This window comes from Apteryx rowi, unplaced genomic scaffold, assembly GCF_003343035.1.
Source record: "Apteryx rowi isolate R43461 unplaced genomic scaffold, aptRow1 scaffold_5, whole genome shotgun sequence".
NCBI classification, from domain to species: domain Eukaryota; kingdom Metazoa; phylum Chordata; class Aves; order Apterygiformes; family Apterygidae; genus Apteryx; species Apteryx rowi.
Genome location: NW_020450760.1, coordinates 3,886,823 through 3,904,426, shown reverse-complemented (window position 1 = coordinate 3,904,426; position 17,604 = coordinate 3,886,823). Strand labels below are relative to the sequence as shown.

The window sequence follows — 17,604 nt, the reverse complement described above, 5'->3', positions numbered from 1 at the left end:
AACTTAGATGCATGCAACTGTTAGCACACTTCATGTTAAGCATGCAGTTAACTTTATGGGAATGGAAATTGGAGAGCAAAGTTCTTGATGTCTTCAGAAAACTGTGTTCTAAGTGCCTCAAATTTAACATAATTTTATATGGAAAATTTGATTGATTAAAGTATTAATCTACCTGTTGCTCTCAAGACCCCAACTCAGGAAACTGCTTTACACTAAGGGACTTAAGCAGGATTTGAGCCCCTGCTTAGCATTATGCAAGTGCTCACATGTCCTCCCTGAACAAGAATGATCTCCCAATCGACTCCCAAGAGATCTAACAGAGACTATTGCATGAACACCAACATCCATAATGAAGCTTCAACTTCTCACTCTGTTCCATTCCTTTTTTCCTCTTCCCACCCCTCAATTTCAAATAAACAGGAAAGACAAGATTTGGAGATCAAGTCAAATGTCCAATTTATTTTTATAACTTGAAACTGGAACAAACGTTGTTTTGAACGAGCGTACAAATGAAATGGTAGACACATGCTGAACTCAACATTGTGACAATAAGGGAAAAAAAAGAGGCCAAAAATCTTGTACAGAGAATAAAAGGAACAATAAATATTTCACTAAGCCATATTGAAATGACCTCCAGCCATCTCAACATTTTATCCATAATAAAAAAAAAAGTGCTCTCGTTTTTTAAACAGAGCACAAATACCAAGCAATAATAAATAGTTCCAAACTTGTAGTAAAAGACAAAACCTCCAAGTAAACAACAAAAGCTCATACAATAAGTAATAGAAAAAGGTAATAAAAATATTTTGCCTTGCCGGTACAAATGCAAACAACTTAAATCAACGTTACTTTGCTTTGCAGTTCTAAAATACAAAGAGCACCATAAAAATGAGTTTGCCTGTGATAAACAAAACCTTGGACTGTCTTTTACATAGGACTGGGATGAAATGCTGTCTTTTTGACTCTTTCCTTAAAATCAGTATTTTTCTTTCCAGAACAGGTAATCAGGCCTGTCCTGTTGCCATGGGAGTCAACTGGAGTTTTGCTCTGGACTTCAAAGGCAGCAGGACTAGACACAATGGAAGTAATAAATTCCACCTTAATAATAATAATAAACTATCTAAATTGTGAAGAGAACTATGGCAGCATTCTAGCTATTGTACGTCTGTTATATTGTGCTTACAGCCTAGTAGACTATGGTTCTCCTAAGCAAGAAGAAAGGAGGGCTATTTCATTATCACTACAGTCTGCAGAAACACAAACCTTGTGCTTTTGGGGTGACTTACTGTTAGCTTCAGTGATTTAAGTCACAAAATTAGGCAACTGCTGGTGTTAGCTATCCCGGATAATTAAAAAAACAAAACAAAACAGGGAGACTGGCGCTCCTAAGCAATTTACACTAAAATGAAGGTGAGTTCTTTCTTAAATCAATCAACTGTGGACTGAAAACCTGTGGGTAACTTCTGATCTTCATTACACTGGCATACAGCTAAGGGATTCTGCTGAATTCTGTGACATTACTCTGGATTTATGCAAACATCAGAGATCAAAATTTTCCCCCAAAAGTGAAAATGTGCCTTTAAGGGCTCACATTCCACCCTTGGCTATGCTGGAGCAATCCAGGCCTAAGAGTGATGAATAATTCCTGATTTATATCAGTTTAATTGAGATCCAAAATATGTCCAGAAGTCTTTAGGGCACAATGTTCAAGCCAGGAAGACATATCTATCTGTTAGGCAGCTGGACCAAATTGTCCTTGTTGTCACACCCATACCTCTCCAAATGCTCCAGCAGTTTTGCACCGATGAAGGCAGAGGAAGAATTTGGCACAGTAATTTTTTTGTTTGTATGTTTTACCGTCATTTCCCGAAACAGGGCTGCGCATTTTCTCCTTCTCCCCTTCGCTAGAGGATCAGCGCCTCTTCCGTCACCTGTCTTCCCCTTGACCCAAAAGGGAGAGAGAGAGAGAGAGAGAGAGAGAGAACAGCAAAGAAGAGAGAAAGCAAAAGGCACAGAATTTCATCCCAGTCCCAAACATTCAGAAATCTATGGAATGTACAATTAGGAGTGAACAGCAGCAAAGCAGATAATAACATGGACTGGCAAGACCTGTACATGGAATAGGTCCTGTTCTGACAGGGAAGAGGAGGGCTTGTGCCTGGACCAATTTTACTTCAAGCCGGTTACAACTGTACCAACAGCAGAGCATTTCACCGGTGTCAGAGCAGGTGCAACAGCTCTTGCTTTCTAAAGACTACAATGACTTTCTTCCAGCGGGCGGTGGCAGGGGGTGGGGGACACTGAGTGGGAGGCGGCAGTGAGAGGTAAGATGTGTTTGACATCTTCTCGTTTGCAAGGGGGAAAAAAATCTCCTCTCCCCCTCTCGAACCTGCGGGGAAGCTGTGGGAAGTCACCTCAGACACCTTTACGGAAACCGAATTTCATCTAACACGAATAGGCAATAACCATCCAGCCTGGTTCAACCATACCTGGTAAAACCTTGATGCAAGGGGTCCAGGCAACTTTGAAGTTATTTAGAGCCCTGTGGGAACAGCACTTTTTTGTAGGCCATTTCTGACAAAAAATATATATATATACAACTAAAATTATTTGTGAACAACAACAACAAAAATAAAAATAAAAAAGCACTTAATTATTTTGTTTTGTTTCTTTTACTCAAAGGTCGTCTAACAACCTCCTTTTTTCCTGTACAATAAGGACTTCACATACAAATTTTTTTTTATTTTTGCAATATTTTATCCTGCCAAATTAAAAAAATATATTATGGCAGCCTGTTTGTTTGTTTTTATTTTTATTTCCAAATTCACTAACAAAAAGGTACATTAAATCCCTTTAAAAGGACAAGCGTACAGTTAAAAAATTACAAGCTTCAGTAAAAATACAGCAAGTGCCTACATCATATGAATCAACCAATATCAATATCCATTCCAGAAGGGGAAGGGGAGGGGAAAGGGGAAGAAAAAAAGAGAAAAATAGGTACAGGTCAGAAACGTGATTTTTTTTTTCTGCAAAGCAATAACAATATTAAGCACTTTTTTCTACATACTTTTTCTACATGGTGTAGCAATCACCTTTTAATCCCCAAATACAAGTTTCTATACATTTTTTGAAATAAAAATTCAACACCCAAGGCAGAAAAAAATTTACTAAAACTCAAGACTTTACAGTTACAGTGACAAGAACAAATTTATAGACCCACCATTTAAATTTTACTGCAACATTTTCAAGGAAAAAAGAAAAGTTTTTTTTTTTTTCTTTCTGGTTTTGTAAAATGCCCAGGCATTCTCCATTATTACAAATACTGGTCCACTTTTACAGTAATCAAGAAATTTTAATATATATAATATATACTAAAACCCCGTCACCAAAAGAAAACAATATACACATGGCCATTATGGCATTTTTTTAATAACCTATTAAGCAAACTTTGAAAAAAAAAAAGATTGCTCAAACACACATACACACAATTTTTTTTTACCCTTGTATGTATTCAATACTGTAAACGTATTTTAAGACAGAGTGCACTAAATTTAACTTTTAAAAAAAATTAGCTGTTGTTCCTGAATTGTTTTTCTCATTCAATGATAACAACTTGTAATTTGTGTCATTTGAGTTTTAATTCAGCAGTAAATCATTTCCATTCCATTTCCTAAGCAGCGTTGTCCTGAAAAAAAAAAAAAGGCTGAGAATAATTCAGCTAATGGATGTCCGAAGTTGTGCTGGGTATACATCTTCATTTGATTGGGTCTTATGGCATTTTCATGTCCACTATCTTCAAACAGTAATTTTTTTTAAGTAAATGTGGCTCTTTTTTTCTAAAGAATGTACTTTTCTTGTTTTACTTTTTTTTTTAAAAGTCTTTTCATTTCACAAAAACGTTTTGCATTTGTCTCAAGAGACTCAAATAGGAAGATCAGTTTTCAAGGCACTCACGTCAAATTGAATGGCAGTAGAAAAACTGTCCAATAAATTATTTTTATTTATTTTTCTTTATAGTGCCAGTATTGTGAATGCCATGCTTAGCAACACTGACACTTAATCTCAGCTGTTCCCTTACAGTTTAACCCACCTTTGGGCCAAGTAGAAGAATATGATGTAATTTCTTGTTGAGAAGCCATTTTTCTCTTAACCACAAACAAAAGCTTTAAAGTGCGGGTCAACATAATTAAAATGTCTAACCATAATTGTCCACTGTTTGTTAATATTAGTCTTAATAGGCTTTACAAAATTTAAAATTTGAAAGTAGAGCAGGTGCATTTTTCTTTTCTTTACTTTTTTTATGTTGTAATGCTTTTCACCTAACATAATTCAATTCTGTTCCTAATTCAGTCAATTCAGACTTCAGCAGGAACAGAATCTTGCCAATACAGGTAATTCAAGTCAAATTTATTTTTTCCCTTCCTTACAATAACATCATTGTACATCATATAAGATAGTTCTAATACTTCTATTCATAAACCAAATTCCTAAAATTTGAGTTTTTTTTATTGAGAATTTGTCATCCTGTTGTAATTATTTTAACTACAGCAAATTTGGGCTAAGGAAGAGGCATGTACAGATGTCCTGAACTCAGTTAGATTTGTGTTTGTGCAGTTCAAAAAGAGAAAAAGATGGCATTTGGTTCCTCCAAGGTTTGAAGAGAATATTGCAATACCTCAGATGTACTTTTATTGTCAGTGGGAAGAGGGAGGGAAAGATACCCCAACAAGTGACAGAATGGCACCATTACATTGCCAAAGCGTTAACAACAAGAAGAAACTATCTGATAATAATGCACAATTAAGAATGTTATGTTTTTCTGAATGTAGCTGCCTTCTGAAAATACCTGCACTCATGTCTTTTTAGTTGACATAACTTTAATGATGAAATCTATCTAGAAAAGGCCTCTATCATTAGCAACATTGTCAGTGCTACATATTAGATCCAATTCCAAAAGAAAGTGCTAATTTTAAAGATTGTTATCCGCTGTACAATTTTGATTTCCCTAATCTTCAAGGTTATTTAAAAAGAGGAAAGGAAAAAAAGGAAAAGAAGAAAGATCTCTGTTAAAATGCTGGCTTCTTCACAAGAAATTACACACGCTTAGCTTAAATTTCAACAAAGCAGCGGCCCAAAAATTATAATTTAAAAAGATATGTTTCTCCCCTACAATGCAAGTAATCTCAGGCTACGACTGGGTAAAATTAAAAAGGGATACCCAACAAAAATTTAAAAGAAATTTAAACAGAAAGAATAAAAAAAAGTACCTGCACATGCCAAAAAATTACAAAAACCCAATAAATACAGAAATTATTGCACAGTTAAAAGGCTCCACAATTTTTACTGCCTTAATCAACCCTCGGGTTTAATAGAACTTTGTAGACACAGGTTATATTTAAGTGCCAAAGTCTGGCACCTACCATAGTTATGCTAAGTTATGTTTACGGAGGCAAGTTAGGTCATCTTTTCTCAGTTGGCAATAGTTAAACTGTACAAATAAAATGTTACCTAGACCCCTGAAATTTAACCTAGTGGGGGGCCTTAGCTTCTTTCTGCCTGCTCAATTTTGACGTCATTTGTCAGCAAATGTTCTCCATGCCACTTTTTCATGTGTTTCTCCAGGGTGCTGTAAACACTGAAGGGCATCTGGCAAATGTCGCAGCGGTAGACCTCCTTCCCTATCTGGCCATGCGTTTTCATATGACGCGTCAGCTTACTGCTCTGGGCACATGCATAGTTGCAGAGCTCGCATTTGTAAGGCCGCTCTCCAGTGTGGCTCCGACGGTGCACCGTTAAATTGCTGCAGTTCTTAAAGACCTTGCCACAGTACTCACATGTATCACTCCTCCGCCCTTCCTTAGAACTGGGTCGCCCGGGGCCAGGACCACTGATGTGGGGAGTGCTGCCTCCACTCGCCGTGCCGCTGCGCCCTGAGAGCCCCCCGTCTAGCATGTCCCCTGGTGGGGTGGAGAAACGCAGGCTCCCGTTCTCCGAAGAGTGCTCGGAAGAAGTTGCAAAGGGGGATTGTCGGGAGTCTGTGAATCCTAGAAACGGATCCTTCATGAAGTGCCTTGATGCTGCATACCCTACCAGCCACTGGGAGTAAACATTTTCGGAAGGTATTATTGTTGCTGGTGGCAAGTCCAAATCTTTCTCTACCTTTATTCTTTTAGAAGAATTGTTTAAACTGGGGCTTGTGATAGGTGTCGGCTTGCGAGGGAACAAGTTTGGGAAGGGTTCGCCTGGGCCAAAGTTTCTTCCATTGACTGTCCCTTCCTCAGTGCGGTCCAGCTCTCCTACCACTGAGTCTTCATCACCTGTATCTCTCTGACAGAGATCTCGAGGACACAAGTCTCGCTGGTCAGAAGACCTTTTCATGAAGCTACTCCTTTTCTGTTTTTCAGCTAGCATGTCATTATATTGCTGGATGGCACCTAGACTTACATTCTCTATAACTTTTCCCAGGACAAGGGATTTTTCGTCTGGTAATGATTTGGAACCATTTTCTCGGTTGCGACTCAGCTCTGAGTCCATACTGAAACTTGACTCTGGCCTACTCTCGTTTTCAAGCTCCTCTTCCTCCTCTTCCTCTTCTTCTTCTTCTTCATTGTCATGGCCCAAGGAAGGATCGCTCTCATTCCTGAAATCTGTCTCACTGGATTTTAGTCCCTCTCCAGTAAGCTCGCTTGTGCCTGGCTCAGGGGAACTAGTGGTGGACAGTCCATCATCTGACCTGCCTGTCATGGAGCCAGCTTTATGCATATGTGTTTTCATATGACGCTTTAGCTTGCTGGCCTGGGAGCAAGCATGGTCACAGAGTTGACATTTGTAGGGCTTTTCTCCTGTGTGACTGCGTCGGTGCACAATAAGATTACTCTGGAACTTGAATGTTTTCCCACAGAATTCACAGGACTTACTCTTGGCCTGAGGCTGGGGAGGCGTAGTGCTGCTGGGGGGCATTGGTGGCAGTGGCGGGGTGCTCAAAAAAGGTGATTTAGGACTTGGCTGGAAAGGATTCAACAGGCGATGCATAGGGTTGGTGCGACTGGGCGAGACTGGAGGAGGGGTGGAACTGTTTCCTGCCAATTCTCGAAGCCTTCTGGAGAAATCCATCGCTGGGGACTCAATTGCCATGGGGTTTAAACGCATAACTCTGTCAAAGGCACTGGGATGCTGGGCAACTAACCCCATTTCTTCGGCACTAAGGCGATGTGGATCCAGATGATGACGAGGCGGAGGGCTGAAAAGTGGAGGTGTGTTTGGGAGCCGACCCTCACCAAAGCCAGGGTGTTCACGCAAGATGGGTCCTGTCATCCGTAAGAGATTGAAAGGGTTGTTGTCTCCAAGGAAATTCATCAGCGGGGACTGTGCAACAGTCTCTGGTCCCAGAGGAGGAGGGATGGTGATGCGTGGAGTAAGGGAACTGTTTGAAGGGCTTGTTTCCAGGTAGATGCGGAATCCATGTGTGTTCTGGGCATGCTGAAGCAAGAACCAAGCGCTATTAAAAGGCTGCTTGCATGTTGTGCAAATATAGCTTGAAGGCTCATCTTTACCTATAAAAGAAAAACAGAAAGAACACTTAAAAAATAATACAGTGGAGAACATTTCAATACAGTTGGCATGCACTTTATTTTGCTAACACATTTCCTCCTTAGCATTTCTGAAAGAAGGATTTAATTGCAATGTATTGACTGATATAAATTGTTGAACAGCACATTTACTCACTGTGCTTATTCATTTAACATGTATGACAAATATCACACATACGCACTGGTGCTATATACATTTATATTCTCTAACTTGCATATAAAACCTTCCTTTATGACGCATGAGGATCCAAATCCTTTCACATGTTTATTCACAGAAAGGAATTTGTTTCAAGGGATTTATGACTACATATGAAAATCAAACAAAACATGATGTTGTAGGTTTTATGGGGCACCTGGAAGGAGCTTCAGTATCATTTTCACTCTTTCATTTTATATTTTTATATACTTTATGCAGCAGTCCCCTGAGATCTTGCTGTATTTAATTTATACATGCTCCAGTCATACTGGCCCTTCCATTTTTAAAGTACTATGTAGGTATTTATCTGCACAAGTCCTATTAAAGTCAACAGGAGCTTGGAAAACGTACCCTTGCATAAACCACTTTGAGATGCTTTTTGCCAAAACACCAAGAAGCCACTCAAATGAAACATCCGGTAATCAAAGCCGACAGCACAGTTGCAATTAACAGTAACAAATGTCGGGCCGTGCTTGAACTGGGTCCCAAGAATTTCTGAGCCTGAGCCTGCCCTTCAACGCAGAAATGCTCACCAGAGCCAAAAACATTGTTCTGTTTGCCTTTCTAGCCTCTCTGAACAACTGCATAGAGGTGGAAAGCATTCCTTTAACCTTGATTCAGCTTTACATAAAAGACAGGTGTGGACAAGTCTGCACTACAGTCATAATTCTGCTAGCAAGAAAATTCCAGTCCTGGGCACAATATAAACTATGTGCTATCTTCACAAAGCATTTTTTTTTTCCTTTTCAATTCCTCTGCAAGGCTCCAACTCTGATAAATCCATAAGTATGTGTCAATTTGAAAATCACAGTCCAGGATTTGTTTTTTTAAATGAGGAGGAGGACTCCTGAAAAACAGGAGTTTTTCCTCCCCATTTTCAAAAATCTAAAATTAATTGCTTGTTTGTTTGTTTGCTTACAAAAGTGTGTATTTTGGCTAGTGATGGTCCCACTGCACCCAAAGGCACTAAACTTCCTGGAAGTTCAAAACCTGAGCCGCGCTTCCTGCCTGACCTGTAAGCGTGCAATGGCCTGAGCCGAGCCCCTGCTCCCAGCCTCTCCGGAGGCGTTCACACCTGCGGTCAAACTGCACAGTCCACTTCCAGATGGGGGTATTGTGATTCACAGAAGCCTGTTGCTTAAGCTTGAAAGCAAAAGCGTTTATAAGGTGAATAAAACTATAATATCAAAACTGCCTTTTTTAAGACTCACGGCAACCAAAAGAATTGTTAAATTAAGACACAGCATGAGAAGAAGGATTGCTGCCAACTGATGAATTCCCCTCTTCTGGCTGTTGCAGGAACGGCTGCTTCTACAAAACCTTAGACAAGGAGGATAAAGATTATCTACCTACCTATCAGCCTGTCAGTCTGTCTAATCTTATCACCCAAAGAACATCTATAAAAGCAGAGAGCACCTAGCAGAATGAGGCTTACTTACAAACATATGTGATAAACGGGGAGCAGCTTTCTTACGCTCCTCCTGATTTAGCTGGGCTGTTGCTGTGGACAGCAGCTTCAGACCCCGATTTCACTGAATCCGGCCCCCCGCCGCCAGCAAAAGCTGTACACAACACCGCGCGCGTTCCCGTTTGACTGACGGGGCCTCCATGCCCCGGCCCGTAACACGGGGTTGTGCGGGGCACTACCGAGGAGTAATGTACTCCCTTGCTTTGATTAATTGCTAACAACTGTTACTGGGAAAAAAAGCATGTTTGGGAACTGCATTCTGCTTGGGAAAAAAGTGACCATAACTACTATTGACATTAATGAAAGCCACATACAAACACTGAAAGGAACTGATACATTATCCCTTAAAATCTCCTCAGCACTGAGGCAGTTAGGGAGTTTTATGTCAGCTCTGCAGCCAAAGCAACAGTAAATGCTCGTGTTATTACTTCAAATATTTAAATTTCTGTTTCTTACAGAAATATGATGAAAATGTCTAGACCTTTAACTTTTCTTGCACAGCAACATGTGTAGTATAAAAAGTGACAAAAATCACTGAAGCAGACTAAAGTATATAACATACTCTGTCAAAAGCTTTTTTTAACAATATGTTTTACCTCAGTTCACCCTAGAATAGATTTTAATAAAGCCCCTTCTGAAGTGTGATCTAATAGCAAATGAAGTGCAGCATCTTACAAGGTCATATATCTTCAAATTAAAGAGTGCTCTGCACCCTTCACCTTCATTTTATCCACTCTAATTAATCGATTTATTACCCACAGCTGTTTGATTCTTTCATTTTTAAAGTCATAGCATGCATTTTTTTGTTTTTGTGGTTTTTTTAATTTAAAAAATAGAGTATGTGAGTGTGTGTGTGTGCATGTATTCTCCTTACTTAGTTCAAGAGCTGACAGAAGGAAGAAAACAGCTGTGTATTAGACAACAACAACAACAGCAACACGTTTACTTCAGAAAAGGCACATATGCAAAAAGAAGAATTCCTGAACAGGCTGAGGATCAAGGCCAATCTAAAACTGAAATGGCTGATTAAAAAAATTACCCTCAAAATGGCAGCTGGCTGGATGCTTGCTACTACATGTTATATGGAACTGAGATGTTTTGTTTTGTTTTGTTCTCCAAAACTTCACCTCTGTGAAATTCAAGTGAGGAAAGTAAACCCCCTCCTTTTCAGTTTTCTTTCAAACAGAGGAAATTAGTGCTATTACTGATATAAGACTGACAAGCTATCAGTCATACAACAGTCGTGTCTTCCTTTTTGTTTTGTTCAGCTTTTATGCCCCTAAACGCTCCTCTTGAGGAGACCCCTACGTGACGGCAAAATTGACTGTAGGCTACCTGACTACCATGCTCTGACTGCTTCCTGAATGTTGGGTGTGTGTGCCTGTGTGTATATATATATTTTTTTTAACTTTCACAACCCTCAAAGACTCTCCCCAGACTCCCCTTTTAAAAAATAAAATAAAATAAAATAAAATGTTCATTTGCATATTATCACTTGATGGTTATCTTGCCTAGAAGTTGCCCTGAGCAGTGTAGACCCTCACTTTTAAGAACAGAACAATGTCAAAAAGTCTTTGAAGATCCACTCCGAACAGTTTTATATTCAAAAACTTGCTAAATATTTTAAACATGCCCAGAAACAGCCATGTATTGCTCAGGAATGATCCTTATATTTAATAATGCAGTGCACCTACACTATAAAACTCTTTGTTATAAGGCTACTTTTGATATATAGCTATCTTAATCCCTCGCCACCTGCACTGAAGTCTGTCTAAATACCCACTTTATGACAACTAGCTATATAGGCTTTGCCATATGCAGTCTTTATCACTTTAGTATGTGCTTGACTTTGAGCATGTGAGTAATCAACATCAATGAAACTTAAGCATACGCTGAAGTGCTTTGTTGGATAGTGATGAAATTACTCATGTGCTTAGAGTTAAGCACAAGCCAAGACTTCATTAATACTGTTCAATGAATTGTACGTGGATTCAACCCTACAGTCTGTAAATAGGTATTATTTTAGGGACTGATGGCTCAAGTCTATCTTTTCATCTTTACATTGGTTGGTAGGTATCTATGCATGTACTGAGATGAGACACCCAGGCCATAAGCTCTGAGCAATGGATCACAGAATCACAGAATCGCTGAGGTTGGAAGGGACCTCTGGAGATCATCTAGTTCAACCCCCCTGCTCAAGCAGGGTCACCTAGAGCACATTGTACAGGATTGCATCCAGGCGCGTTTTGAATATCTCCAGAGAAGGAGACTCCACCACCTCTCGGGGCAACCTGTTCCAGTGCTCTGTCACCCTCACAGTGAAAAAGTTTTTCCTCATGTTCAGATGGAACTGTCTGTGTTTCAGTTTGTGCCCATTGCCTCGCGTCCTGTCGCTCGGCACCACTGAAAAGAGTCTGGTCCCATCCTCTCGACACCCTCCCTTCAGATACTTGTACACATTGATAAGATCTCCTCTCAGCCTTCTCTTCTCCAAGCTAAACAGGCCCAGCTCTCTCAGCCTTTCCTCATAAGAGAGATGCTCCAGTCCCCTAATCATCTTTGTAGCCCTTCGCTGGACTCGCTCCAGTAGTGCCACATCCCTCTTGTACTGGGGAGCCCAGAACTGGACGCAGTACTCCAGATGGGGCCTCACCAGGACAGAGTAGAGGGGGAGGATCACCTCCCTCGACCTGCTGGCAACACTCTTCCTGATGCACCCCACGATACCATTGGCCTTCTTGGCCACAAGGGCACATTGCTGCCTCATGCTTAACTTGGTGTCCACCAGCACTCCCAGGTCCTTCTCGGCAGAGCTGCTTTCCAGCAGGCCAACCCCCAACCTGTACTGCTGCATGGGGTTGTTCCTCCCCAGGTGCAGGACCCTGCACTTCCCTTTGTTGAACTTCATGAGGTTCCTCTCCACCCACCTCTCCAGCCTGTCCAGGTCTCTCTGAATGGCAGCACAGCCCTCTGGCGTATCAGCCACTCCTCCCAGTTTTGTATCGTCAGCAAACTTGCTGAGGGTGCGCTCTGTCCCTTCATCCAGGTCATTGATGAAGAAGTTGAACAAGACTGGACCCAGTACTGACCCCTGGGGGACACCGCTAGCTACAGGCCTCCAACTAGACTCTGTGCCGCTGATCACAACTCTCTGAGCTCTGCCATTCAGCCAGTTCTCAATCCACCTCACTGTCCACTCATCTAACCCACACTTCCTGAGCTTGTCTATGAGGATGCTATGGGAGACAGTGTCAAAAGCCTTGCTGAAGTCTAGGTAGACAACATCCGCTGCTCTCCCCTCATCTCCCCAGCCAGTCATTCCATCATAGAAGGCTATCAGATTGGTTAGGCATGATTTCCCCTTGGTGAAGCCATGCTGACTACTCCTGATCACCTTCTTTTCCTCCACATCCTTAGAGATGGCTTCCAGGATGGCTTCCAGGATGGTGGCTTCAGTGTTGCACTAAATCCAAACAAGTACAGCCACAGGAGTTCAGACCTGAGACAGATTTGTAGGGCTGGATCCTATTGAGATACAGGTTTATATCTAGAAATCCATGATTTTAAGGCTAGAAAAAAACATGAAATTAAAGAAGGAGAGGACTAGGATAAACCTCAAGGGTTTCTCTTGTCCAATTCCTGACCCAAGGCAGGTCCGTATCTATGTATCTGTTCATACCTATGAAAGACGCTCAATTATCCTGCTTCAAAGGACACCCTAATTAATGGAGATTCTACAACCCCTTCCCAAAGTTCACGTCACTGCTGTTCTTCTTTACTATCATGAAGTCTGTCCAAATGCCTAATCTAGATTTTTCTTGACACAACTTAAGACCATAATATTTTGTCCTACCTACATGGACATGAAGAACATAGGAAAAAATCTAATCTGTACCTTACAGGCCATACATCTGGTCCAAAGATTTGCACTTGAACCAGCCCATGTCTTTTAAAGCCCCCTTCCTCCAACTTGATTTTGAAACTCCAAGTGAGAGGGAGTCCAACATTATCTTGGTAATCTGTGGCAATGGTTGACTAGTCTTAGCATTAAAAAACTGTCTTATTTCCAGTTCAAATTGCTGAGTTCAACTGCCAGCCATTAGATCTTGCTATGTTTTTATCTGGTAGATTAAAAACCTCTTCTCCCTAAGCAGGTAATTATAAACTATGAATTTATTGAACACTCTTGCCTTTTCTGCATATAATGACAAAAGATGGTCTTTTCCAGAAATATTAAAATGTGTTCCTTCCATTACTGCATGACAAATTATGTTCCGTTCAAAATGTCAAAGCAATAATGAGCTTTTTTCTGTTGCATGAATGGTACAAAACAAAGCTAAATTCAGATTCTGCCTGCCAAATTCTGCCCTTATGGAGGGCATTGAACAAAGACAGGTAGGTTTGGCCAGCCCAGAACAAGATTAGCATGAGACCGTGGACGTTCATCCCACTGCACCAGACTGCCTGAATTCCCTGACTTATCTGTCTGTCCTCTGCAGTCTGACTTGTATTATTCAGTGATGCACAGATCTTCCTTGTCCAGTTGGTACGAGGCTTTCTATATATCCTGAATGCTGAGCGCCTTTGCCCTAAAGATAAACTTCCCTCCAAATATTCTGAGTTATTCTGGATACTATCAAACAATAATCAATGTGAGATAAGAACTGTTGAGAATTCATTATTTTCTGCTGGGCTATAGTGACATCCTGTACCTTACGAATTCTTCCCTCAGCATGCCTGAATAATTCCATTAGCTGTAACAGAGAATGAACTCCCCCCTTTTTAATCACCTGCCCATAACCCCTGCCAGGGCTGCAGTGGATACCAAGTCAGGTCCACATAACTACTGCCATTCTTTACCTCTAGCAATACTTCCTAGCTAATGTTTCTGGTTCCCTTTACAAAGTTACAACAGCAGCAATAAAAACGTTAAGGAATTTTAATGCTGCTTTACTGCACCTTTAGAAGTTCAGGAAAAGTAGAAACTTGCAAGCTTTAAGGAAAGGACACCTTTTATTGTAGCACTCAGGAACAGACATGTATCAGGTTCCTACATCTTTCCACCAACATTACTCTCTTCTCCACCACTTGATTTTTAATGAGCATTTAAATAATTACTCCTTCTTATTATGATGGTTACTCTAATAATACCAATAAAGGTAGTGTAGATGCTCCATAAAAAGCACTCCTTTAATTGAATTATTATTAAATTAAAATGCCATAATTGAGAACACTAGTTTAACAAGTCTCCTTATAAGACCAGCCGACATTAAAGAGAAGGGCATTAAATACTGAAAAGATTTAGTGTTTCATAGCAAAGAAAATGTATGGTTATATGGGGTTTGACAGGTCACCTATGCAAGAGCCAAATACTTTCCAGGTGCCTGCAGTGTGAACTATATACCAGCTTGATCTGTTATACAAAAATATCTGTAACACAGGTCGAAAATGAAACCGTTACATTTCTGCTGGAAGACATTTCGTAAGCCATCGAACTATGCAAAATAGGCAAGAACATTTATTTACATATTTTTATCACTGAATGCTACCATAACTAAACACTCACAATATCAGATGCTTTACCCTCACTCCATTCCCTGGGATGTTTAAAGTGCTGCTATCTCCACTTACAGAGGGACTGACAGTCCTAATAAAAGAGAGACATAAGTGTGAAGTAGGGTCCAAGCCTGAGTCGGGATCATCACTGCCAGTCCAACAGTCATCGCCAGCCTTAAACACCAAATGCAATGGCACTATTTCTCTTTATACTTCTCTTCATTTTAATTTTATGATGACGGCAACACGAGTTGAAGAAGTAAAACCAGCTGAACTCCTCTAACCTTCTGCAGAACTAACACAGTGCATCCATCCCTGTGCTGCCTCATCTGAAGAAACGGCTCTAGAGAGTCTCGCAGCATTTCCTGCTGAGGATGATGGGGACTATCACCTACAATTCATAAAGTAAGCATCAACTGGCAAAAAAAGTTGGTGTTTCATGACTTAGCAAGATGCCTGCAGTCTCACAACCTAAGGGCCTCCAATTCTCCACCCAGATAAAAAGCCACTCTCTCTTGTGAAGCTCAGCCAACCTGAAGGGCATCCTCAGTCAAGGAGAGGAGTTGAAGGTTTAGTGCTAGAACATAGGCATGAGGGGGAAACAAAGATGAAAAGATTTTAAGAGGTGGATGCAAAAATAACGGTGGTGTCTGAAGAAAGGAGAAGTAAATGGGAAGCACACTAAACCCTCTGTTTCAGACCATACGTGGCCCTATTCTCTTCTTCTACCTTGTCCCTTGAATAGCCTCTCTGCCCCAGTGCAATCTTCAAAAAGAACAAAAATCACAACTTCATTCAAGAGTCGTCTGTCACACATTGCCTGCATGTTTTACAGCTTTCTCCATCCTGTTTCTATTACTGAGACTGCTAGTTCTCTACAGAGATTATGCAAAAAGCTTTATGCCAAGAGAACCTACAAACCTCACAAGACCCTCTCATTCCCAGCATTGATTTTAATTAGCAACGAGAATATTCTTGAGAGCATTTTCTACTTGTTGAAAAAAATCTACAATAGCACTGGTTGGTGCCCATATTAAAATACACTAATATTTTTAATAGAGGGCCAAATTCTATCTGTGCTAAAGCCAACTGCCAAAATCTGTCCTTGATGGATTAAAATCTGCCCTACTTTTGGGATCCTATTTTGTTTACTAACACAATTGTGCTTTCCATTGATTTCAGTGGTCAGGGCTATGTTGATCATATTTAGGCATGACAGCAAATTGTCTATCATTCCTGTAATAACGAATATTATCTTTTTGTTTAATAAACTATTTTATCATATTATTTGAAAACCAAAAAGATTAATTGCCAATCACATAGTTGAGCAGCCAGACTGTCATGCTGTGTATCTATAGTCACCCCTCTCTTAATTCTAAGAACAAAGAGCATGAAGCCTTGAAAGAATTAGAGATATCAACCTTACAATCATACTCTTAGCCAAACTCTGATTTGAATTACCCTGTAATGAATCTGAAGTATCTCCACTGACCACCAGTGCAGACTTTGAGTTCTTACAGATTAAGTTATAACAGGGTACAAAAAATAAGGATCTTAACTAGGTTTATATGAATATAACAAGCTGTGATTTTTTCGGTAAATTTTCCCCAAAAGCATTTTATATGTTGTCTGTGGCATTTACACTTACAAAAAAGGAGATGGCTGCAGGCACACTACAGCCATGCATAATGCAAATAGATGCTTCTTAATGGACACAGACGAACTTTGGCTGAAGATGCAGCTTCTGTTCAATAGTCCCATTTTCTGTAAGACTTAATCATACCTTAGAATTGTACTGCCAGATTCACATAAATGAGCTGAATGCACAGTTCGGTTTAATTTACAGTGCATCACAAAATGGTAATATTATATTTTTAAGTATAAAATGTCAATAGTCATTTGGAGCAACCTCCTTCTGGATGTCAAATTTTTCATTCCTAAAAAGAGCTTGTGGCTTACTGGAAGTTAATGTTCAGCCTACAGAAGTATAAGAAGTGCAGAAAAGGAAAAAAAATGCATAGCAAAAATCAGAACTAACAATCTAGGGATTTTGACCCAGAAGCAGTATTAAGATGGAAGATAAAAACATGTTTGTCATCTCTGAACACCTTCTTCTAATTGGTGTTAAACTCTAAAATACAAAGGCAATTTATAAAACAGAGAAAGGGAGAAGTGTGAAAAGTAAGGAGTGAACAGAAAAATCAATATTAAAAGATCAATAGTGAATGAGTTAACTTTTAAATTAGCCCTTTGTGATACAACAGTTTCAATTGACTCCATCTTTAGCATCCAAACAGCTTTGTGTCTTTTAGTTAGTTCCTGTGAAGCTACAACATCAGTTAGCAGATTGTAAGGATGCTTTACAAACCCACTGTACGAAATAGTGAAAACTATCAGTGAAAACAGGGAAATTAATTGGGGGGGGGGGGGGAATTGTACCCATTAGTAAGATGAAAAGGCCATAGGAATATCCATGGCTGTTGGTTTTATATATAGTACCCCATTTAGAGCATTCATGAAAAACCCTTGTACTGCTCAAGGACACTTTTAGGCCTTTTCTTTGCATAAGGTATTCAAATGCATTTGAAATAATGTCAGTCTTTTCCACAACATATGAAATATGCCAGCAGCTTCCCCTTAAATTGGTTTCCTGTAAGTAGTTTTGTTTGAAAACTGGCAAGTGCTGGGATTTTTTTTTCCCCACAGACTTTTCTAAGGTGCCATTTTCTCATCTTACAAGTCAGAATTCTGAGTAATCTGAATAGGAACTTAAAGGAGGATACAAAAAGGAAATT

At 40.0% G+C, this 17,604-nt stretch overlaps 1 protein-coding gene across 4 annotated transcripts in view; it reads right to left on the bottom strand.

The window, feature by feature from the left end:
• Positions 1-439: 439 nt before the first annotated feature.
• The window catches only part of BCL11B (B cell CLL/lymphoma 11B), a 98,271-nt gene continuing 81,106 nt past the window's right edge, over positions 440-17,604 (bottom strand). For all 4 annotated transcript variants that reach the window (XM_026079550.1, XM_026079552.1, XM_026079551.1 and 1 more), the window contains one exon: positions 440-7,553. In XM_026079550.1, coding sequence (XP_025935335.1) covers positions 5,542-7,553 — 2,012 coding nt within the window. In that variant the 3' untranslated portion in view covers positions 440-5,541. The remainder of the gene's footprint in view (positions 7,554-17,604) is intronic.